This window comes from Ranitomeya variabilis, chromosome 6 (genome assembly GCF_051348905.1).
Source record: "Ranitomeya variabilis isolate aRanVar5 chromosome 6, aRanVar5.hap1, whole genome shotgun sequence".
Taxonomy (NCBI): Eukaryota; Metazoa; Chordata; class Amphibia; order Anura; family Dendrobatidae; genus Ranitomeya; species Ranitomeya variabilis.
In genome coordinates, this window is record NC_135237.1 from 131017498 (window position 1) to 131043461 (window position 25964).

Below are 25964 nucleotides of genomic sequence, written 5' to 3' on the forward strand. Positions count from 1 at the left end.
TGGTTAGGGTTCGGATTAGGGTTAGGGGTGTGTTGTGGTTAGGGTTGGAGTTAGAATTAAGGGGTTTCCACTGTTTAGGCACATCAGGGGCTCTCCAAACTTGACATGGCATCCGATCTCAATTCCAGCCAATTCTGCGTTGAATAATTAAAACAGCGCTCCTTCCCTTCTGAGCTCTGCCGTGCGCCCAAACAGTGGTTTACCCACATATGGGTCATCCGCGTACTCAGGAGAAATTGGAATGCAAAAGTAGTTGTCCAGTTTTTCCTGTTACCCTTGTATAAATAAAAATTGGGGGCTAAAAAAATAATTTTTGTGGGGGGAAAAAATGATTGATTTATTTTCACGCCTCTGCGTTACAAACTTTAGTGAAACACTTGTTGGTTCAAAGTTCTCACAACACATCTAGATAAGTTCCTTGGGGGGTCTAGTTTCCAAAATGGGGTCACCTGTGTGGGGTTTCTACTGTTTAGGTACATCAGGGGCTCTGCAAACACAATATGACGCCTGCAGACCAATCCATCAAAGTCTGCATTCCAAAACGTCACTACTTCCTTTCTAAACCCCGACATGTGCCCAAACAGTAGTTTTCTCCCACATATGGGGTATCCACGTACTCAGGACAAATTGGAAAACAACTTCTGGGTTCCACTTTCTCCTGTTACCCTTGGTAAAAGAAAACAAACTGGATCTGAATTAAATTTTTTGTGAAAAAAACTTAAATGTTCATTTTTTTTTTTTTTTTTTTAAACATTCCAAAAATTCATGTGGAGCACCTGAAGGGTTAATAAACTTATTGAATGTGGTTTTGAGCACCTTGAGGGGTGTAGTTTTTAGAATGGTGTCACTTTTGGGTAATTTCTGTCATATAGGCCCCTCAAGGTGACTTCAAATGTGATGTGGTCACTTAAAAAAAAAAAAAAAAAAAAAGTGGTGTTGTAAAAACGAGAAATCGCTGGTCAACTTTTAATCCTTATAACTTCCCAACAAACAAAAAAAAATTTGGTTTCAATATTGTGCTGATGTAAAGTAGGCATGTGGGAAATGTTACTTATTAAGTCTTTTGTGTGGCATATCTCTGTGATATGAGGGCATGAAAATTCAAAGTTGAAAAATTGCGAAACTTTCAATATTTTCGCCAAAATTCCGTTTTTTTCACAAATAAACGCAAGTCATATCAAAGAAATTTTACCACTATCAGGAAGTACAATATGTCACGAGAAAACAATGTCAGAATCACTGGGATATGTTGAAGTGCTCCAGAGGTATAACTTCATAAAGGGACAGTGGTCAGAATTGTAAAAATTGGCCCGGTCACTAACCCCTTAGTGACAGAGCCAATTTGGTACTTAATGACCGAGCCAATTTTTACAATTCTGACCACTGTCACTTTCTGAAGTTATAACTAGAACGCTTTAACAGATCCCGCTGATTCTGAGGTTGTTTTTTCGTGACATATTGTACTTCATGTTAGTGGTAACATTTCTTCGATATTACTTGCGATTATTTATGAAAAAAACAGAAATATGGTGAAAATTTTTAAAATTTAGAAATTTTCAAATTTTGTATTTTTATGTCCTTAAATCAGAGAGATATGTTACAAAAAATAGTTAATAAATGACATTTCCCACATGTCTACTTTACATCAGCACAATTTTGGAAACAAAATTATTTTTGTTAGGGAGTTATAAGGGTTAAAAGTTGACCAGCAATTTCTCATTTTTACAACACCATTTTTTTTTTTTAGGGACCACATCACATTTGAAGTCATTTTGAGGGGTCTATATGATATAAAATAACCAAGTGTGACACCATTCTAAAAACTGCACCCCTCAAGGTGCTCAAAACCACATTCAAGAAGTTTATTAACCCTTTACGTGCTTCACAGGAACTGAAACAATGTGGAAGGAAAAAATGAACATTTAACTTTTTTTTGCAAACATTTTACTTCAGAACAATTTTTTTTATTTTCACAAGTGTAAAAACAGAAATTTAATTTTAAATTTTGTTGTGCAATTTCTCCTGAATACGCCGATACCCCATATGTGGGGGTAAACCACTGTTTGGGCGCACCGCAGAGCTTGGAAGAGAAGAAGCGCCGTTTGACTTTTTCAATGCAGAATTGGCTGGAATTGAGATCGGATACCATGTCACGTTTAGAGACCCCCTGATGTGCCTAAACAGTGGAAAACCCCCCACAAGTGACACCATTTTGGAAACTAGACCCCTTCAGGAACTTATCTAGATGTGTGGTGAGCACTTTAAACCCCCAAGTGCTTCACGGAAGTTTATAACGTAGAGCCGTGAAATAAACAATCGCATTTTTTCTACAAGAATGATATTTTTGCCCCAAAATTTTTATTTTGACAAGGGTAACAGGAGAAATTAGACCACAAAAGTTGTTGTGCAATTTCTCCTGAGTACGTCGATACCCCATATGTGGGGGTAAACCACTGTTTGGGCGCACCGCAGAGCTTGGAAGAGAAGGAGTGCCGTTTTACTTTTTCAATGTAGAATTGGCTGGAATTGAGATCGGACGCTATGTCGCGTTTGGAGAGCCCCTGATGTGCCTAAACAGTAGAAACCCCCCACAAGTGACCCCATTTTGGAAACTAGACCCCTTAAGGAACTTATCTAGATGTGTGGTGAGCACTTTAAACCCCCAAGTGCTTCACAGAAATTTATAAAGTAGAGCCATGAAAATGAAAAATCCTTTTTTTTTTTTTCCTCAAAAATGATTTTTTTAGCCTGCAATTTTTTATTTTCTCAAGGGTAACAGGAGACATTGGACCCCAAAATCTGTTGACCAGTTTGTCGTGAGTACGCTGATACCCCATATGTGGGGGGGCACTGTTTGGGCACCCATCGGGGCTCGGAAGGGAAGGAGCGCCGCTTGAATGCAGACTTTGATGGGATGGTCTGCGGGCGTCATGTTGCATTTGCAGAGCTCCTGATGTACCTAAACAGTAGAAACCCCCCACAAGTGACCCCATTTTGGAAAGAGCTTATCTAGATGTGTGGTGAGCACTATGAACCCCCAACTGCTTCACAGAAGTTTATAATGTAGAGCCATGAAAATAAAAAAATCATTTTTTCCACAAAAATGATCTCGTCACCCCAAAATTTTTACTTTCACAAGGGTAACAGGAGAAATTGGACCCCAAAATTTATTGTGCAATTTATGCTGAGTAGGCTGATACCCCATATGTGGGGGTAAACCACTGTTTGGGCGCATGGCAGAGCTCAGAAGGGAAGGAGCGCCGTTTTGGAATGCAGACTTGGATAGAATGGTCTGCGGGCGTTATGTTGCCTTTGCAGAGCCCCTGATGTACCTAAACAGTAGAAACCCCCCACAAGTGACCCTATTTTGGAAACTAGACCCGCCAAGGAACTTATCTAGATGTGTGGTGAGAACTTTGAATGCCCAAGTGCTTCAGCTTCACAGAAGTTTATAATGCAGAGTTGTGAAAATAAAAAAAAAAAATTTCCACAAAAAATATTTTTTAGCCCCCAAGTTTTTATTTTCACAAAGGTAACGGGATAAATTGGACAACAACTTTTGGGGTCCAATTTCTCCTAAGTACACTGATGCCCCATATGTGGGGGTAAACCACTGTTTGGGCGCACGGCAGAGCTCAGAAGGGAGGGAGCACCATTTGACTTTTTGAGCGCAAAATTGGCTGTCGTGTTTGGAGACCCCCTGATGTACCTAAACAGTGGAAACCCCCCAATTCTAACTCCAACCCTAACCCCAACACACCCTTAACCCTAATCCCAACCCGATCAATAATCCTAATCACAACCCTAACGATAATCACAACCCTAACCCCAAAACAACCCTAATCTCAATCCTAACCATAACCTTTATCAAAACCCTAAATCCAACACACCCCTAATCCTAATCTCAACCCTAACCTCAAACCTAATCCTAATCCCAATACACCCCTAACCTTAACCCTAACCTTAACCCTAATCCCAAACCTAACCCTAATCCCAAACCTAACCCTAATCCCAAACGTAACCCTAATGCCAACCCTAATCCAAACCCTAACCCTAATCCCAACTCTAACCCTAACTTTAGCCGCAACTTTAGCCCCAACCCTAACTTTAGCCCCAACCCTAACCCTAGCCCTTACCCTAAATTTAGCCCCAACCCTAACCCTAAATTTAGCCCCAACCCTAACCCTAAATTTAGCCCCAACCCTAACTCTAAATTTAGCCCTAACCCTAACTTTAGCCCCAACCCTAACCCTAAATTTAGCCCTAATCCTAAATTTAGCCCCAACTCCTCTAGCTGCTGGCTGGCAGATCATGGCGGGCGCACCGCACATGCACCCGTCATTTTCTTACCGGATGAAGAAGCCGGCGGGTAGGAGGGGACACAGGAGGACCCAGGGACACCGGTAAGTATAACAGGGTCCCCGAATCCCCCTATTTCTCTGTCCTCTGATGTGCGATCACATCAGAGGACAGAGAATGACACACCGCATTTTTTTTTTTTTTTGCGGTCGCCGGTAAACAGTTAATTACCGGCGATCGCAAAACAGGGGTTGGTGAAAACCGACCCCGATCATGTTCTTTGGGGTCTCTGCTACCCCCGGCAGCCGAGACCCCAAAGATCTTTCGGTTGCTGGTCGGCGGGCGCACTGCGCATGCGCCCGCCATTTTTTGGCCGGAACAAGATGGCGGCGCCCATCGGGAGCCACAAGGAGCACCGGGGGAGACAGGCAAGTATCGGGGGTGATCAGGGACCCCATTTCTCTGTCCTCTGATGTGCGATCACATCGGAGGACAGAGAAATTAAATGGGAAATCGCCTTTTTTTTGTTGTTTTGCGACCGCCGGTAAACGGTTAATTACCGGCGATCGCTACCCGGGAGTCGGTAAAAAAAACCCGAATCATGTTCTCTGGGGTCTCGGCTACCCCCGGTAACCGAGACCCCGAGAAAATCCGACTCTGGGGGGCGCTATTCTCTTTTTCCACAGTGCCGTTAATTAACGGCGCTGTGGTTTAAGTACCCTTAGCGGCCGCCGTTAAAAGGCGTATCGGCGGTCGTTAAGGGGTTAAAATGCAAACCACCCTTGGGGGTAAAGGGGTTAACGCCTAAATAAGAGAATCTTCTCATGAGAAGGGTTGAAAAAAAATTAGCATGTAAGTTCACTGCAGTTAGATTAAAATAGCCAAACTGGAGTGACACAATGCACTGCGCATGAATGAAATGCATTGATGTCCTCCACAAATGAAGCCTCTCAAGGTCACATAGGTGATGCGTACAAAGAAAAATGCATGGTGCCTATAGTGAAACATGGAGGCGGCAGTATTCTTATGTGGGGCTGCATGAGTACTCCTTGTGACTGGGAGCTACATTTCATTGATGGTATCATGAATTCGCAGATGTACTGCTCTACTTTATATTAAAAGAGCCGTTGCTACCATTATTCCATGCCGTTTGTAGACATAACAATTTCCAAATTGACTATCCAAAACACACATCTAAGGTCACTGTTACATTTCTGAAGAACAGGGTGAAAGTGATTTAAGTGGCCAAGTATGTCTCCTGATCTGACCCCAATCAAACCCCTATGGGGAGTTCCGAAGAGACAAGTCCATCCAGTCTCTAGGCTCTAAAGGAAGTCGTTCTTGAGGAATGGAAAGAGATAGATGTTGCAATATGTCGCCACCTTGTTCAATCCATGCCTAGGAGACTTGGTGTTGTCCTTGAAAATCATGGAGGTCATACAAAATACTAGATGTAGTTTTTTTGCATCAACTAATATTTGTAAAACTTTAGAAAAGTTGTCATGAACACTATATTGTTAACCTTATTTTATCCCATATTATGGGATAAAAAAAATGTTCTATGAAACTCCGGAAAATTGTTAAAATCTTGCTTTTCAAAGGGGGTGTACTCATTTATGCTAAGCACTGTATATCACTAACATGCAACTTTTAGAGGTAAATATCCGTACTGTGCATTTTTTTTAAACTGCAATCCATTTCATACATAATATTGTTTCTTTCAGTTTACATAACAACCCTCTTACTCTCGATGAGAATGAACCTTTTCAGATGAATTCTAGAATTAAAACCTGACTTGAATATGTGGTCCTGAAGATCTAATAAAGCCTCGAGGAACTTCCGGTCCTCACTCCTGTTACATCCTACGAGTCATGGCAATACTCCTTCCAGCATGAAACCTTACTGTACTTTGTCAATAATAAATAAAGGTATTAGGTTCATTACATTTGCTGAGTGAAAATGGGGGAAAAAAGGCAATCTTTTTTTAAAGGGAATCTGCCTCCATATTTTTGCTACCCAATTTGAGCAGTGTCATCTCAGGGGAGAGGTCTTGATTCCAGTGCTGTATCACTTCTTGGGCTTTCAGCTGCAGTTTTGATAACATTGCTCTTCTCTGCTGTAGATCTACCGCTTTCTGTGCACACTGCATAGGCAGAAACCTGTCAATCAGTGGTGGGGGTGGGGTTATACAGAGATCATAGATATGGAGGACTTCATGGCAGCAAGTTTAATAGTCCTCTACTGATAAAACATTGATTTTATTAGCAGACAATATCAAAATTAAGGTAAGCAGCCTAGTAAGTGACACACTGCTAAAATCAGGGGGTCTGTCTCCATTATGTTTCTCTCAGATTAGATAGCCAAAACCTATGGACAGATGATGGTTTGGGGAGCCATGTCATCTGCTGGTATAGGTACACTATATTTTATAAAGACCAAAGTCAGTGCAGCCGTCTACCAGGAAATTTTAGAGCACTTCATGCTTCCCTCTGCCGACAAGCTTTTTGGAGATGGAAATTTCATTCTCCAGCAGGACTCGGCACCTGTCCACACTGCCAAAAGTACCAATACCTGGTTTAAAAAAAACTGTATCACTGTGCTTGATTGGCCAGCAAACTAGCCTGACCTTAACCCCGTAGAGATTCTATGGGATATTGCCAAGAGGAAGATGAGAGACACCAGACCCAACAATGCAGACGAGCTGAAGGCTGCTATCAAAGCAACCTGGGCTTCCATAACACCTCAGCAGTGCCACAGACTGATCTCCTCCATACCACACCGCATTGATCCAGTAATTGATGCAAAAGGAGCCCAGACCAAGTATTGAGTGCATTTACTGAACATACATTTCAGTAGGCCAACATTTCGGAATTTAAAATCATTTTTCAAGCTGATGTTATAAAGTATTCTAATTTACTGAGATAATGACTTTAGGGCTTTCATTGGCTGTAAGCCATAATCAACATTAACAGAAATAAACACTTTAACCCCTTACTGACATTGGACGTATTAGTACGCCGATGTCAGCATCTCCCACTTTTGATGTGGAACAGCTGACATGTGCCCGCAATAGCTGCAGGTGGAATTGTGATCCACCTTCAGCTATTAACTAGTCAAACTCTGACAGCGGCGTTTAAATCACGCTTCCGGCCATCGGGCAAGAAATACGAGCACTGTTGACCCCCGTCACGTGATCAGGGGTCATCGGTTCATCGGCATGACAACCAGAGGTCTCCTGGAGACCTCTATGGTTGTCAGTGCTGGATTGCTGTGAGCGCCACCCAGTGGTCGGCGCTCGTAGCAACTCAGCGATTCTACTACATAGAGGCGATCTGACCATCCCCTCTATGTAGCAGAGCCGATCGAGTTATGGCAGCTTCTAGCCTCCTATGGAGACTATTTAAGCATGGCAAAAGTAAAAAAAAAAAAGTTTTAAAAATATAAAAAATAATTAAAAAAATGTAGAAGTTCAAATCACCCCACTTTTGCCCCATTCAAAATAAAACAATAAAAAAAAAAATCAAACCTACACGTATTTGGTATCGCCGCGTTCAGAATCACCCGATGTATCAATAGAAAAAAAGGATTAAACTGATCGCTAAATGGTGTAGCAATAAAGAGTCAAAACGCCAGAATGTTTTTTGGTCTCTGCGACATTGCATTAAAATGCAATAACGGGCGATCAAAAGATCGTATCTACACCAAAATGGTATCATTAAAAACATCAGCTTGGTGCGCAAAAAATAAGTCCTCACCCAACCCAAGATCACGAAAAATGGAGACGCTACAGGTATTGTAAAATTGCGCAATTTATTTTTCAAAAAAATTTTTAGAGCAAAGTTTGGAATTTTTTTTTCACCACTTAGATAAAAGGGAACCTAGATATGTTTGGTGTCTATGAACATGTAATGACCTGGAGAATCATAATGGCAGGTAAGTTTTAGCATTTAGTGAACCTAGCAAAAAAGCCAAACAAAAAACCAGTGTGGGATTGCACTTTTTTTGTAGTTTCACCGCACTTTTTTTTCCCGTTTTCTAGTACACGACATGGTAAAACCAATGGTGTCGTTCAAAAGTACAACTCGTCCCGCAAAACATAAGCCCTCACATGGCCATATTGATGGAAGAACTGTAATAAATTAACTTTTTAATGATATTCTAATTTTGTGACATGCACCTAAATCTCCTACATACACCCAGCAGACATACATGTTTTAGACTCTGTTACAATTGATTAGAAAATGTAATGTGTTTCATGTATAAATAAATGGTGATAGGACAGTAGATGGTCTGTGGCCACTAATCATATTGTAAAGCTTATAGAAGAGAATGACGTTACTGGCTGTTTATTCGATCCCACAGTTTTAGGACTTGACTCTAGTAGGACTTAGAATCACATTTCTTGTTGTGGTTGTTGGATTGTGTAATATACAAGGAGAAACAGAAATAACATAGAAGACATCTATCTGTGCCATCATTACAGCTCCTCATGGCACATGTAGCCCGCCACATCGTTAAAGGGAATTTGCTAGCATGTTTTTGCTGTGTGCTCTGAGTCTAGCATGATGTAGAGGCAGATAGCCTGATTCCAGCAAATGTATCTCTTACTGGGTTGCTTGGAGTAGATTTGATAGAATCCCTACATTCTCTGCTGTAGATGTAGCTGGTCAGAATGCTGACCGCTGTATAACCCCGCCCACATCTGATTGAAAGCTTTCAGTGCACACTGTACATGGTCAGGAAGCTGCCAATCACAGACTAGCCGGACTGGCCTGCACGTGAGACCTAGTCCTGCAGTGATAATCTCTTGCATTGTATCTATAGCATGCTGCTGTGCAAGTGACACATTTCTGGAATCAGGCTTTCTGCCACTACATGTTTATGCCATTTAATCTGGGAGCAAAATAATGATGAACGATTCCCTTTACTGCTCCATTACTACCAGATGAACTGTTCAAATGTGAATCCTGATGGTGCACACTGATCAGCTGATTGCTCTTGATATGAATTGTGGCCGTCATCTGAACTGAAACAACCCCATTCAGATGTATGGAAGGAATTTTAGTTTTTGCAATAGATCTGCACAATTAAGTACACCCCAAAGTTTTTTGACGTTCTATATTTTTATATATTTTTTAGTTATATCTTCTTATATACATGCATAGTTTGTAACCAGATTCATGTTTTGTATATGAAATACTGATGATTGTAATATTTATATACAACCATTCATTCTTTATGTACAATAAATGCTGATCTTTTATATAATCTTATTTGCATATTTTGAATGTAAATATGTATCTTTTTGTATTCTAATAAACAGATTTTTCCATGTTAAATTGTTGTACATTTATTAGATGTCAAGAAATTCTTAGAATTAGTCCATTTACCTAGGTGCAACATAAAGCATAGGCACTGGATGGGGGGTCAAGAGAAATACTGCCTCCTACAAATTGTACAGTAGTCACTATGCGTTTACAAAGGTAGCATCCTCCAGACATCCACCTGATGGCTACAGACAGCAACAAGTAATTAAATGAGTTGTCCCATAAACTATTATTTTATTCTAAGATCTATTGATTAAAACGTTGATTGAAATTAAGTTCCACAATTGAATGTGTTTAAAAAAAAACAAAAAAACAGGCAGTGCAATTGGCACCAAACACCACTTTGCAATGTGAATTATATAATTTTGACCATATTGTACAGTTTCTCGGTCCAGAGAAATGAACTTTCCACACCATACAATGGCCTATTCAATATAATGGGAGAAAAATAATTACTTACCGGTAAAATTATTTTACAGGATCCACAACAGCACCATACAACAGAGACGATCCACCCCCAAGGACAGCAAACATACAGATTTAAAAGGTGGATCCTCTCTTCCCGCTTCAGTGGTTTACAGCTCATAAGAGGACCTCTGTTTAGTTATTTAAAATAGGAAATCCTTCTTTCCTTTTTTCCCTACGAACTGATTTTTTTCCTGCTTCATTCAGTGAGCAATTGTGAAAGGTAGAAAAGAACCCAAAAACACATTAAGGGGAGAGAATGCGGGGTGCTGTAATGGTTTATGAAAAATCAAATTACTGCTAAGTAATTATCATTTTTCTCATCCCCCATGACAGCACCGTACGAGAGAGATGACAAAGAAATCCTTAGGGAGGGACCACCGCTTGAAGAACTTTTCTCCCAAAGGAAACACCGAAATCCAACTGCTTAAAAAAACATGGATGGTGAAGTCCAAGTTGCTGCTTCACAGATTTGTTCAAGAGAAACCTTGGCCCTTTCTGCCCAAAAGGTAGATACTGCTCTTGTAGAGTGAGCTTTCAAATTTTCAGGAGTGGGGTGCCCACCTGAAGAATAGGTTAGATCGGCAATATTTCTAGCCTATCTAGCAAGGGTCCCTTTAGACGCTGCCTGGCCTTTCTTTGCACCCTGAAAAAGAAGAAAGAGCGAAAACACATCTGAGTGGCAGAAACTACTTCTAAGTATTGTATGCAAATTGTGTCTTCAGAGAGGAAGAGGACTAGAACTCTAGAGTGCCACCTATAGGAAGTAGCAATCCTAAAAGTCAATGTTGACCTTTTTAATGAGCCTTGTCATGACTTAGGGTACTGTCACACTCTGCAACTTTCCAACGATCACGACCAGCGATACGACCTGGCCGTGATCGTTGGAAAGTCGTTGTGTGGTCGCTGGGGAGCTGTCACACAGACAGCTCTCCAGCGACCAACGATGCCGAAGGCCCCGGGTAACCAGGGTAAACATCGGGTTACTAAGCGCAGGGCTGCGCTTAGTAACCCGATGTTTACCCTGGTTACCATCGTAAAAATAAAAAATAAAAAAACAGTACATACATTCCGGTGTCCGTCAGGTCCCCCCTAGCCGTCTGCTTCCCGCTCTGACTGAGTGCCGCCGTAAAGTGAAAGCACAGCACAGCGGTGACGTCACCGCTGTGCTCTGCTCTTACTTTACGGCCGGCAGTCAGTCAGAGCGGGAAGCAGACTGCGAGGGACCTGACGGACACCGGAATGTGAGTATGTACTGTTTTTTTTGTTTTTTTTTTACTTTTACGATGGTAACCAGGGTAAACATCGGGTTACTAAGCGCGCCCCTGCGCTTAGTAACCTGATGTTTACCCTGGTTACAAGCAAACGCATCGTTGGATCGGTGTCACACACACCGATCCAACGATGACAGCGGGAGATCCAGCGACGAAAGAAAGTTCCAAACGATCTGCTACGACGTACGATTCTCAGCAGGGTCCCTGATCGCTGCTACGTGTCAGACACTGCGATATCGTATGGATATCGCTGGAACATCACGGATCGTACCGTCGTAGCGACAAAAGTGCCACTGTGAGACAGTACCCTTAGGATAAAAGCCAAAACCAGAATCTCAATTTGCAAACACTGTGTTTAGGGGTTATCATAAAAAGAAGACCGTATAATCTCTTAAGACCTATGAAAGGCTGAGAACACCTTGGGGAGAAAAACCGTGTCTGGTCTAATGACCACTGTATCAGAGAGAGTATTGGTGAATGGTAGGCTGACTGATAGAGCTTGTACTTCCCCCTATTCTTCTAGCTGAAGTGAGGGCCACCAGTAAGATAGTTTTATAGGTCAGAATTTGTCTGTATATATGCTAGAGGCTCAAATGGGAATTTAGTGCATCTAAGACTAGATTAAGGTCCCATGGTGGAACCGGAGACAAAACCATTGTTCTAGACCTGCCTACCGACCTTATGAACCTCACTACCCATGGGTGGTCAGCTTTTTTTTGGTCGAACAAGACTCCCAAGACTGATATCGGTACTTTAAAAGTATTAATAGACAGGCCCTGATCCAGTCCTTTCTGTAAGAATTCTATGATCCTAGCCCATACTTACAAAGGGATTTATCTATGAGAATTTTAAGAAACTCTTCCAGACCCTTGCATAAAGCTTCGTTGTTACCTTCTTCCTACACTCCATAAGGATAGAAACTAGATTTTTGGAAAACCTCTTTACCTCCAGGAGCTGCCCTTTCAAACGCCATGCCATCAGATGGAAATTCTCTAACCCCAGCCAAAACCACTGGACCCTTGGATAATAGGTCTGGAATTTCCAGGAGAACCCATGGATCCTCCACTGCCATTACCCTTAGCCAGGTGAACTATGTCCTTTTGGTCTAAAAGCGTGCAATCAAGATTACTTTGGCTTTATCCGACCGACTCTTCAACACTAACAAGATTAGGGAGATTGGTGAAAAAAATGCATATGCTAGCTCCTCTGACCATTTGTGGAGCAAAGCATTCACCCCATAGGGGGATTCCCACGGACCTAGGGAAAAATATATTTTGGCACCTTCATGATGGTTTTGGATGCAAAAAGGTCTATCTGAGGCAGACACTGTAGTGCTACTATCTTCTGAAATACCAAAATCTAAAAATTATAACTACTACTAGGAATTTTTTTTAAACACCTATCTTGATATTCTGGAGTGCTCTTCAGAGACTGCTGGCCAAACAAGAATGTCGAATGTTGGAAAAAAAGTGGTACAGAAACCGTTCTGATGCATTTCTGGCTCTAACTGCACCCTTAGTCACAGAGGATGGACTTTTAAAGATATGGATTTATAATAAAGCTTGTGGAAATTTTTATCTTTGGATGTGCTTATCCACCATCTTCTGAAATATTGACTGGTTTAGTGACCATTCATCCTGACGTAGCTAGTGGCGGCTTAGATAGTATACTTTGATGTTGTCTTTTCCTTTCCGGTAATCAGCTGACAGAGAGATTTTTTTTTTCTATTAGGCCGGGATCACACATACGCGAGATACGGCCGAGTCTCGCAGGTGAAAACCCAGCTCTGGAGCCGGCACTCCGGAGCGGAGCGTGCAGCTGCACAGCAATACATGGAGCTGCACGCTCCGCTCCGGAGTGCTGGCGCCAGAGCTGGGTTTTCACCTGCGAGACTCGGCCATATCTCGCGTATGTGTGATCCCGGCCTTACTGTCATGAGTCTCCCTGTTTTGGCCATCAGTGACCTGGACCTTGTGCTCCCTTGTTTGTTTATGTAAAATACCGCTGTCCTGTTTGAAAGGATTTTTGTTTGTTTTTTCAGGCCAGGTAATGCCTCTACTAGCACCAACCTGACAGCTGTCAGTTCCTTCAGATTTGAGGAAGCCTGCCTCAGAGCCGGTGACCATTTCTCCTGAAATGCTGTTTTCCACATGAGCCCCCACCCCCCCACCGAAGGGACTCACATCCGTGGCGATGACAGACGGATTCGGAATCTCCCAGCGAGCTCCTTGTAACAGATTCTTCCTACAAAGCCAGCAAACTAGGGACTCTTGAGTTGCTTGTGACACATGTATTCTGTTGTCTTGGTGTCCCTTGTATCTTTTTCCTGCTTCCAGAACCTCCCACTGGAGTGTTCTGAAATGTGCTCGTGCCCATGCAACTGCTGGGATGCACTACGATGGGGACCCCTGGATGAACATGGCCCTCCTCAGTGATACTACTGGACTGTTGATCAGACAGGAAACAATGTTCATTATTTTGTCTGCCTTATCTTCTGAGAGAAAAGCCTTTTGTTTGTACGAATCTAGCAGAACCCCCAGAAATACTTGTCTCTGCTCCGGAATTATTTTTGATTTCTTTGCATTTAACAGCCGTCCCAGGGATGTGAGGACACTAGTCATGTCATCTACTCCCAGACTGCAGTCTGAACTTGTTTCGTCTAAATATGGGACGAACATTACTGCTTTTTCTCAGACATGGGCCCACATCTGATATTATTTCTATGAACACCCTCGATACCATATATAACATGAAAGGAAGGGTTCAAAGCTGAAAATGCTGCCTGTTTCTCTGGATGTTCACTGCCACACTTAGAAATTTTTGGTGTTCCTGAAGAGTAGGAACATGGTAATATGCATCCTGGAGATCTAATATTGCCATAAAGCAAAGAGAAGTTTCACCTCTGTTCCTATTGTCTCCACTTTGAAATGTCTGATTTTTTAAACAATGATTTAGCTCTTTCAGGTTCACAATGATTCTTAAGGAATGATCTGTTTTTTCTCGTAACAAGAGTGGACTGTAGAATGCTCTTTCTGACTCCTGAACCTGAATAAGAACCCCCTTCTGCACTAGACACAGGACTTCCTGCTCTAAGGCCTGTTGTTTTTCCTTCAAGGACTGGAGTTTTGTAATTTAGAATTTTTCTGGTGGCTGAGAGCTGAACTCTAGCTTTAACCCCTGCCCTATGACATATAAAGTCCACCTGGTTTTTGAAATCTATGCCCAGGCAGGAAGAAACATTTTTAACCTTCCATCTACCTGGGGCCTGGCGTCATTGCCTTTTTGGTCTTTTCGGGGGATTAGCGGGAAAGGAGTTGTAGTTAAAGCCTTTCCTCTGGCCCTTCTTGTAGAGGAAAACTGCTTTCTACCTGAGGGACGAAACGACCTCTTATGAGAGAGATTTGTGGGGAATCCCTTCTTGGCATTTGCCGGTATTTCCAGTATTTCATCTAAGGCTGGTCCAAAAAGGAATTCTCCTTGGCATGGCATGCAGCATAATTTGCTTTTTGATTGCAGATCTCCTGCCCAGTTTTTAGCCCTATGATGCATGACAGTAGAAATCTACACTTTCACATAACATGGGCCTTTTAGGCCTGTGCGCAAATCAACTGATTTAACTGATTTTTCCTTATCTTTGTAAAACACCATTGTTGATTTGTTGCTGAAACCAAAGACCCGATCAAAGGGCTCGCAGTGAATTGTGCTTCGTGTGCTATACCGGAGAAATATCTTGTCAATATGGCCCCTACAACTGTAATATTTTTTCCAAGCAAAAAAATCGCCAAGTTTAACATTAGTGAAATAATTGTCCATTGTTATTTTTATGCCAAAATTGTAAATAGGTAAAGCAATTTTTTTTACAATGTCAGAACCTAGGTCTTTCTGCACTGGAGCGCCAACTTCTTTTCCACAGTAGATAAGCCCATTCATCCCATAATAGTTGGCAGAATCACAAATCCGGAATATTTTCAGTCCATACTTGGCTGGCTTACTAGGCATATATTGACTGAACTTACTATGAAGGCTACAAATTGCTCATCCACTGTTGCATTATCACTAGAATTGTAGAACATGGTACAATTCCTGATAAAAAATATTCCAAATGAAACTAATAGGTGCTAGTTGATCCGTTTCCAACCTCGAAGGACAAGTTCGCTTATCATCAAGTCCGGGGGCTTCTCCGACTATCTTCATATCTATTCACTGACATTATTGCTTTGTAGTATGGACCAGAATGTGGGTCCAGAAATAATTATCTGATAGGTACTGTACGTCATAAGATTTTTGACACCCTGCCTGAAGTATTAGTCAAATATAAGCATAACGTTCATCTCATGAGATATTTTTCCATGTTTTGTGAGTTCCAGAAGCAGTACATCTTCCTTCTAAGTTTGTACATAAAACCATATAATTTGTAATATCAGAAAAATATTTACAGACCAAAAAAAGCCACAAGAACTGATGAGTACTGTATTTTTTGGACTATAAGACGCACTTTTTTCCTCCAAAAATGGGGTGTGTGTCTTATTGTCCACATGTACCTTCTCTGGCTGTGGACGGGTAGATGGGGGAGTGGCAGCGGTGGTTCTCAGGTGGCAGGAGCTGGCTACTGCGGCTAACTCTTGTGCTTGTTGCTAAAGAGAAATTAATATTCACTGTACTCCACACCCAGGGGAGTGGAAAGCTGTGATTATTCATTTCTCTTTAATAGCGGACATGCTGTTAGCCGCAGCTGCTGGGCTTTCAAGTGCGCCCGGTTCTCAAGGGAATGAATATTCACTGCTCTCCACTCCCACGGGCGTGAAGAAGTGAATATTAATTGATCTTTAATAGCGGGCACAGTAGCAGCAGCTGACGGATTCTGCAGCTACTGGCCAATCACGTGTACCCGCTATTAAAGTTAATTAATATTCACTGCTCCACATGCCTATAGTCCCAGTGTGGGGAGCAGCGAGTATTCTGGCAGCTTTCCTCTGCTTGTAGGCAGTGCATGACGTCCCTGCCATGCGCTGCTTATAAACATAAATACACTGCTTGCATCTGAACGGGAAGCTGCGAGGGAGCGCATGAAGGTAAGTAGAATGTTGGGGTTTTTTTTTTTTTTTTTTTTTAACGTTTATCTGATGGGGCCATGCATACCAGGACGGAGATGGGAAACCATACCTACCTGGATAGGGATGAGGAGGCCATGCCTACCAGGATAGGGATGGGCGCCATGCATGCCAGGATAAGAATGAGGAGGCTATGCATACCAGGGTAGGGATATGGGCACCACGCATACCAGGATGGGGATGAGGAGGCCATGCATACTAGGATGGGCATGAGGGGACCTGGATTGGGGAGATATATATCAGTATAGGAGATATAAATACAGAATTGACATTTTTTACTTCAATTTTTAAATTTTTTTTTTCTAATTTCTTCCTCTGAAACCTAGGTGTGTCTTATGGTCCAGTGTGTCTTATAGTCCGAAAATTACAGTATATGATAAACATAATATGGTTCTAAAATGCCTATCACATAAAACTATATAAACAACTGGAAATTACCAAAAACTACAAAACTGAGTAATACCTACAGTTTCAAAATTCTAAGTTAAATAATTCTGCAGAAAATAGCAAAAAAGTAAGCTAACGGGCCTAAAAGGCCCATGTTGTGCATCTTAGGATTAACCAAAGAGCACAGTGAGCAGAGTTGGATAGAGTGCATAAACGGACTGTAAGTCTGTGTGCACACGTTCAGGATTTTTCGCGATAAAACCGCGAAAAAAACTCATACATTAAGCATCTTATTATTAGAATGTAATCCGCAATTTTTGTGCACATGTTACTTTTCCGCGGCGGAATCGCATTCCAGAAAAAAACGCAGCATTTTAATTCTTTGTGCTGAATCGCGGGGATTCCGCACACATACGAATGCATTGATTCGCTTACTTTCCACATGAGGCTATGCCCACCATGCAGGAAGTAAGCGGATCATGTGCAGTTGGTGCCCAGGGTGGAGGAGAGGAGACTCTCCTCCAGGCCCTGGGAACAATATAATTTTTTTTTTTAATTTAAAATAAAAAAAATCGTGATATTCTCACCTTCTGGCGTCCCCGGCAGTCTTCCCGCTCCTCGCGATGCTCCCGTTCCCAATAATGCCTTGCGGCAATGACCTGTGATGACGTAGCGGTCATACGTCATCACAGGTCATTCTCGCAATGCATTACTGGGAACGGGAGCATCGCGAGCATCGGGAATGCTGCGGGGGATGCCGGAAGGTGAGAATATCACGATTTTTTTTATTATTTTTAACATTCTCTCTTTTTACTATTGATGCTGCATAGGCAGCATCAATAGTAAAAAGTTGGTCACACTTGTCAAACACTATGTTGACACTAGACCTCAAGCAGCTTGGATTGTCTTTCTCTCCACTCTTCCTCCAGACTCTGGGACCTTGATTTCCAAATGAAATGCAAAATTTACTTTCATCTGAAAACACCACTTTGGACCACTGAGCAACAGTCCAATTCTTTTTCTCCTTGGCCCAGGTAAGACGCTTCTGGCGTTGTCTATTGGTCATGAGTGGCTTGATACAAGGAATGTGACACTTGTAGCCCATGTCCTGGATACGTCTGTGTGTGGTGGCTCTTGAAGCAATGACTCCAGCAGCAGTCCACTCCATGTGAATCTCCCCAAAAATTTTGAATGGCCTTTTCTTAACAATTCTTGCAAGTCTGCGGTTATCCGGGTTGCTTGAGCACCTTTTTCTACCACACTTTTTCCTTCCACTCAAATTTCCATTAATATGCTTGGATACAGCACTCTGAAAAGCCAGCTGCTTTAGCTATGACCTTTTGTGGCTTACCCTCCTTGTAGAGTGTGTCAGTGACTGCCTTCTGGACATCTGTCAAATCAGCAGTCTTCCCCATGATTGTGGAGCCTACTGAAACAGACTAAAGGACTTTTTTAAATGCTTAGGAAACCTTGGCAGGTGGTTTTTGTTACTTATTCTAATTTACTGAGATAATGACTTTTTGGGTTTTCGTTGGCTGTAAGCCATAATCATCAACATTAACAGAAATAAACACTTGAAATAGATCACTCTGTTTGTAATGACTATCTAATTTATGAGTTTCACTTTTTGTGTTGTAGAACTGAAATAAATTAACTTTCTGATATTGTAATTTTATGAGAAGCACCTGTATATGAAAAAACAAAGTACACATCCAGAAAGACCCGAACCTGAATTGTCCCACTAGTTAACCCCTTTAGTGAACACCATAAAAAAATTGAAATAAAAAACAATGCTTTATCATACTGCCTAGCAAAAAGTGGAATAAAATGCAATCAAAAAGACATATAAACAAACAAGGTATCCCTGAAAATGTCATCTTGTCCCGCAAAAAACAAGCTGCCATACGGCTCCATCAGTGGAAAAATAAATAAAAAATTATAGTGCTCAGAATAAACCGATGCAAAAATAATTTTTTTGCCATAAAATAGTTATTGTGTAAAAATGCCAAAACATAAAAAAAAGTTATAAATGAGGTATCGCTGTAATTGTACTGACCCGAAAAATAAAACTACCTCATCAATTTTACCACATGCGAAATGGCCCCCCCCCAAAATAAAAAAAATAAAGTCCTGAATTGCTGGTTTTTGTTCATTCTGTCTCCCAAAAATCGGAGTAGAAAGTGATCAAAAAATGTCATGTGACCGCAAGAAACAAGCCCTCACATGACTCTGTGGGCCAAAATATGGAAAAATTATAGCTCTAAAAATATGGTGCTAGTTTTTGCAATAAAAGGGGGTTTTTTTTAGGTCTGTCAGTAGACAAACATAAGAACCCAATATAAATCTGGTATCGCTGTAATCGCACAGACCCGAAGAATAAAGTCGCCTGATCACTTATACCGCATGAAGAATGGCGTAAAAAATAAATAAAACCAATTCTTCACCTGGTGTTGACTTATTCATTCTGCCTCCTAAAGATCGCAGCAAGGCATGGCACACATTTATCCTGCGCTCTGCAGTGAGCTCTTGCATCGGGGTTTCTGTGTAAATCTGTGAAATACGTGATTCAGACAGAACCTCTGGCGGAAGATTTCCTATAATGAGGCAGATGGAGGAACTGCGGACGCCATCTGACCTTTGATCCGGCTGTGTCAATCTTTTTAGAATTACATAAAAGTGCTGTTGGCCACAGTTACATGCACATCTGAAAAGAAGGACACCACTGAACAGAGGCCAGATGGAGTCAAGAGTAACTCTGCTGCTTCATTATAGTGAATGGATCCCTTAGGGGTTTCATCTGAATCGCATCACTCGTAGAGGGCCAGATAAGTGTGATCCCAAACGTTATCTAAAATGTTCCCAGTAAAAGCTTCAACTTAATCCACAAAAAAAGCAAGCCCTCAATCAGGTCTGTCATCTGTTAAAGAAAATATAGGAGGCTTCCATGTTACTGGTAGCACAAAGGCTCTGGAAAAGCTAAATGGCTCCTCACCCTCCAAAAGAAATTCAGTAAATTCTGTGTTTCCAAATCCAAATGCCCCCCTCCCTTTTGAGGGGTATGGGAGGGCAATTTCTCCTGTTACCCATATGAAAATGCAAAATTTGGGGCTAAAAACATTTGTGGAGAAAATCTGATTTTTTATTTTTATTTTTTTTTTCACGGCTCAACGTTACAAACTTCTGTGAAGCACCTGAGGGTTCAATGTGCTCACCACACATCTAGATCAGTTCCCTGAGGGGTCTAGTTTCCAAAATGGTGTCAGTTGTGGGAGATTTTCACTGTTTAGGCACATCAGGGGCTCTCCAAACACGACATTTCATCCGCCAATTGTTCCAGCAGATTTTTGCATTCAAAAAGTCAAATGGCGTTCCTTCTCTTCCGAGCTCTGCCATGCGCCCAACAGTGGTTTTCTCCCTCATATGGGGTATCAGCATGCTCAGGAGAAATTACACAACAAATTTTGAGGTCCATTTTTTTGTTGTTACCCTTGTCAAAATAAAATAAAATTGGATCTAAAGTAAATTTTTTTGTAAAAAAAAAAATTCCACATTCCAAAAGTTCCTGTGAAGCACCTAAAGGGTTAATAAACTTCTTGAATGTGGTTTTGAGTACCTTTAGGTGTGCAGTTTTTAGAATGGTGTCACTTTTGGGTATTTTCTATCATATAGACCCTTCAAAGGGACTTCAAATGTGAGGTAGTCGCTGCATAAGGCCGGTTTCACACGTCAGTGGCTCTGGTACGTGAGGTGACAGTTTCCTCATGTACTGGAGACACTGACACACGTAGACCCATTAAAATCAATGCATCTGTGCAGATGTCATTGATTTTTTGCGGACCGTGTCAGTGTTCGTGGGAGCGCACGTATTACACGGACCCATTAAAGTCAATGGGTCTGTGTAAAACACGGACCGCACACGGACGTTCTCCGTGTGCAGTCCCTGTGCCGTGCAGGAGACAGCGCTACAGTAAGCGCTGTCCCCCCCACATGGTGCTGAAGCCGCCATTCATATATTCTGTGCAGCGTTTGCTGCATAGAAGATGTGAATAATAGTGTTTAAAAGAAAGATCAATCTGTCCGCCGCCCTCCCACCCCCTGTGCGCCCCCCCACTGTTCTGAAAATACTCACCCGCCTCCCTCGCAGTGTCCTGTCCTGGCCGCGCCTTCTACTGTATGCGGTCACGTGGGGCCGCCGATTAGAGTCATGAATATGTGGCTCCACCTCCCATAGGGGTGGAGCCGCCTATTCATGACTGTAAATGAGTGGGGGGAGCAGAGCCATGCATACAAGATGGGACGGGGAGCAGAGCCATGCATACAAGATGGGACGGGGGGAGCAGAGCCATGCATACAAGATGGGACGGGGGGAGCAGAGCCATACATACAAGATGGGACGGGGGGAGCAGAGCCATGCATACAAGATGGGACGGGGGGAGCAGAGCCATGCATACAAGATGGGACGGGGGGAGCAGAGCCATGCATACAAGATGGGACGGGGGGAGCAGAGCCATGCATACAAGATGGGATGGGGGGGCCGAGCCATGCATACAAAATGCGACGGGGGAGCAGAGCCATGGATACAAGATGGGACGGGGGAGCCGAGCCATGCATACAAGATGGAAGGGGGGGAGCTGAGCCATGCATACAAGATTGGGGGCATGTATGAAGAAACAATATGGGACAATGAGGGCATGTATGAGGAAACAGTACAGGGTAATGGGGGCATATCTGAGGAAACAGTAGGGGGGATGGGGGCATATACAAGGAACAGTATCGGGGATGGGTGCAGACACTGAGGAGTCGAATGGGGGAATGTATGCGGACACAGTATGAGTAGCGATATGAAAAATGTATGTGGACAGAGTTCGGGGAGTGAGGGAGATGGGATGTGTGCAGGCACAGAATGGAGTCGGGGGGTATATGTGAGCAGGCAGTATAGAAAGTGAGGTGGTAAATATATGAGGAGACAGTATGGTGAACAGGGGGATGTGAGGAGACAGTATGGGGGAGAAAAGTGAGTGGGCACAGAATAGAAGCTGACTAGTGGGGGCGTAGCATGGAGGGACAGTGTAAGGGCACAGCCATGACGGGACAGTATACCAAGGAGGGAAGAAGTGTGATGAGAGAGTACTTTCACAGTATGAGGACAGTGTGAAGAGGGTGCTGGTATGGAGGTCCAGTGTGAAGAGCATGTACCATAAGAGGGACATTGTGGGGGTCATATTTTGTGCAGACAATATAGTGAGGGGCAATTTTTTATACAGGAGCATTATAATGACACTTGTATCTTTAAGGGCATCATGTGGACATTTTCTGCAAAAGAGCGGAGAAGATGGAAATCTGCAGAAACGAGTTTTCTCATCCACAGCTCATCATGTGGTCTGGACAAGATGAAGAAAAGGAGAACGACTCCAGAGACGATGTCATCTATAAGGTACCTGGATGTAAATGTTATTTGTGATACATACTAACTGTCATGTCTTTATTTATGTTAGGAGCATTAAAGGGGATGTCCAGATTTGTAATGAGTCTGCAGTCATTCTATGTGACTGCAGACTTCTGAGTTCTCACAGTGCGCACTGGACGCTGTCAGGATTCTCTTGTGCTGGCGATTTACATACATGCGGTCATGTGCTGACTAGACATGTGTGGCCTCACTCAATGAAAATGAACTGAGCGAGGCCGGGCACATCTAGTCGGAATGTGGTCAGAAGTATACAAATCATATACTTGTGCTGACATGACCGTCCACCGGCAAGGGAGAATCCTAAAAGTGTGCAGTGCATGAGTTGTGAGAATTCAGAAGCCTGCAATGTCATTATTCAGCTCTGCAGGTTCCAGTAGTCGTCACATGGACACTTCACTCATTCGATTTTCATACTTATAGTCCTGTAGCAATGAGCTTCTCTTCTCTGTTTTTCACTGAACATTGAGAGCATTAGGGAGAGGAGCTTGTGGGTACATGACTAAGGGTACCGTCACACAGTGCAATTTTGATCGCTACGACGGTACGATTCGTGACGTTCTAGCGATATCGTTACGATATCGCAGTGTCTGACACGCAGCAGCGATCAGGGATCCTGCTGAGAATCGTACGTCGTAGCAGATCGTTTGGAACTTTCTTTCGTCGCTTGATCACCCGCTGACATCGCTGGATCGTTGTGTGTGACAGCGATCCAGCGATGCGTTCGCTGGTAACCAGGGTAAACATCGGTTAACTAAGCGCAGGGCCGCGCTTAGTAACCCGATGTTTACCGTGGTTACCAGCGTAAAAGTAAAAAAAAAAAAACCGTACATGCTCACCATCTGATGTCCGTCCGGTCCCTTGCCGTCCGCTTCCCGCTCTGACTGTCTGCCGGCCGGAAAGTGAGAGCAGATCACAGCGGTGACGTCACCGCTGCACTCTGCTCTCACTGTACGGCCGGATCTGTCAGAGCAGGAAGCGGACGGCAAGGGACCGGACGGACATCAGATGGTGAGCATGTACGGTTTGTTTTTTTTTACTTTTACGCTGGTAACCACGGTAAACATCGGGTTACTAAGCGCGGCCCTGCGCTTAGTAACCCGATGTTTACCCTGGTTACCCGGGGACTTCGGCATCGCTCCAGCGCCGTGATTGCAACGTGTGACCGCAGTCTACGACGCTGGAGCGATAATCATACGATCGCTGCGACGTCACGGATCGTGCCGTCGTAGCGATCAAAATTGCACTGTGTGACGGTACCCTAAGTGTGAAAATCTCATATGTCCTTGGGGGGGGGAACCAAACTGAATTCTTGCCCCAGGTGCCAGAAACCCTAGATACACCTCTGCCGGTATGCTACTGCGAGCGGTGATTACCGGGTCCGGTGGAGGGATGTCTGTGCACAGACAGGCAGGGACTGAGGGTGTGCACAGAGAGAGAGAATGGAGACCCGGAGGCTGCCCGTCCCAGTCTACGCCGTAGCGCCTGGAGCCTCATTATCATAGGAATATGTCAGTTAATAAATTGTTTTTCTAAAGCTTTATAGTGTAGTTTTAGGTCAGGGAGGGATGGTTAGGATTGAGCTAGCAAGGTGCAGGGACAGGTAGTGATGGCTACTTGCGGACATGTGCAGCACTTGCGGTTTTGCACTTGCCGTGAGACAAAAAAAACTCTGCTAGCAGCATTTTTTTTCCATTGCTGCAAATACCGCAAGTGCCACACATGTCCACAAGTCCCATAGGGAATGAATGAGGCCGAACGCACTTGCCGTAAGTGATCGATTACGCAGTAGATGCGGAAAAACTGCCAGATCTGCTGGAAAAGGCTACTTTCACATCAGCGATTTTTGCCAAAGTCACTGCCGATAGTGTCATACTCACCAATGGGGGAGGCAGCACTAAAAGTGCCTAGGGCAGCAGAAACTCTAAATACAGCCCTGCTTGTATCCAACTTCTCTGCACAGTATGAGAGGACAGTGTGAAGAGGGTGCTGGTATGGAAAGGAGAGGTCAGTGTGAAGAGCATGTACCATAAGAGGGACAGTGTGGGGGTCATATTTTGTGCAGACAATATAGTGAGGGGCAATTTTTTATACAGGAGCATTTTAATGACACTTGTATCATTGAAGTGAAGCGGTAATAATAATAATAATAATAATCTTTATTTATATAGCGCCAACATATTCCGCAGCACTTTACAATTAAGTGGGGACATATACAGACAGATTCAATACAAGTTAAGACAATTAAAACAGTGACATTAGGAGTGAGGTCCCTGCTCGCAAGCTTACAATCTACAAGGAAATAGGGGGGACACAATAGGTGAAAAGTGCTCGTTATTTCAGGTCTGGCAATTATAATACATAGGGATTTTCATATAAAGCTGCATGATCCGGTCATCAGCCCGTGTGTTTAAGTGCAATAGTCAAGTATCAAGTGCAGTTATCATGAGCATGGAGGGTGTGGAGACAGATGAATAGTAGGGTGCAGATTCAGAATAATATTTGGAAGGAGGGAACAGGGCAAAGTTAGTTTACTGAGTAGTTGATGTAGTAGGCTTGTTTGAAGAGAGAGGTTTTTAGAGCGCGCTTGAATAGGTCGGGGCTAGGTATCAGTCTGATCGTCTGGGGAAATGCATTCCAGAGAGCTGGCGCAGCATGAGAGAAGTCTTGTAGACGGAGGTGTGAGGTTTGGATTACGGGGGATGTTAGCCTTAGGTCATTTATAGAACGGAGGGCACATGTAGGGCGATAGACAGAGATGAGAGAGGAGATATAAGGCGGTGCAGAACTGTGGAGGGCTTTGTGGGTGAGAGAGATGAGTTTATACTGGACCCTGTAGCGAATGGGTAGCCAGTGTAATGACTGGCACAAGATGGAGGCATCGGTGAAGCGGTTGGACAGAAATATGACCCTGGCTGCCGCATTCAAGATGGATTGGAGAGGAGAAAGTTTGGTAAGAGGGAGACCGATCAGAAGAGAGTTGCAGTAGTCCAGATGAGAATGAATAAGAGCGACAGTAAGAGTCTTAGCAGTTTCAAAGGTGAGAAAAGGTCAGATTCTGGAGATGTTTTTAAGATGCAGGTGACAAGAGCGAGTGAGTGATCGGATATAGGGAGTAAAGGAAAGTTCGGAGTCGAATATGACCCCAAGACAGCGGGCATGCTGCTTGGGAGTTATGGTTGAACCCTCCAGAGTAATTTCGATGTTGGGAAGAGTGAGGTTAGTAGAAGGGAGAAACACAAGAAGTTCTGTTTTGGAGAGATTTAGTTTCAGATAGAAGGAAGACATGATGTTAGAGACAGCAGACAAACAATCCTTGGTACTTTGAATTAGGGTACGGGTGATGACAGGGGAAGAAGTGTATAATTGGGTGTCATCAGCATAGAGATGATACTGGAACCCAAATCTGCTGATTGTTTGTCCAATAGGGGCCGTGTATAGAGAGAAGAGGAGGGGGCCTAGGACTGAGCCCTGCGGAACCCCGATAGTAAGGGGACGAGGAGAGGAAGAGGAGCTGGCAAAGGATACAGTGAAGGAGTGGTCAGAGAGGTAGGAGGAGAACCAGGAGAGGGCTGTGTCCTTGAGGCCTATGGAGCGGAGCATAGTGAGAAAGAGCTGGTGATCCACAGTGTCAAAT

General features: G+C 43.2%; 1 protein-coding gene across 4 annotated transcripts in view; it reads left to right on the forward strand.

Annotated features, from left to right (window-relative positions):
* The window catches only part of NOD1 (nucleotide binding oligomerization domain containing 1), a 96821-nt gene extending 87186 nt beyond the window's left edge, over nt 1–9635 (forward strand). For all 4 annotated transcript variants that reach the window (XM_077268999.1, XM_077269001.1, XM_077269002.1 and 1 more), the window contains one exon: nt 6024–9635. In XM_077268999.1, coding sequence (XP_077125114.1) covers nt 6024–6093 — 70 coding nt within the window. In that variant the 3' untranslated portion in view covers nt 6094–9635. The remainder of the gene's footprint in view (nt 1–6023) is intronic.
* Nucleotides 9636–25964: the final 16329 nt, after the last annotated feature.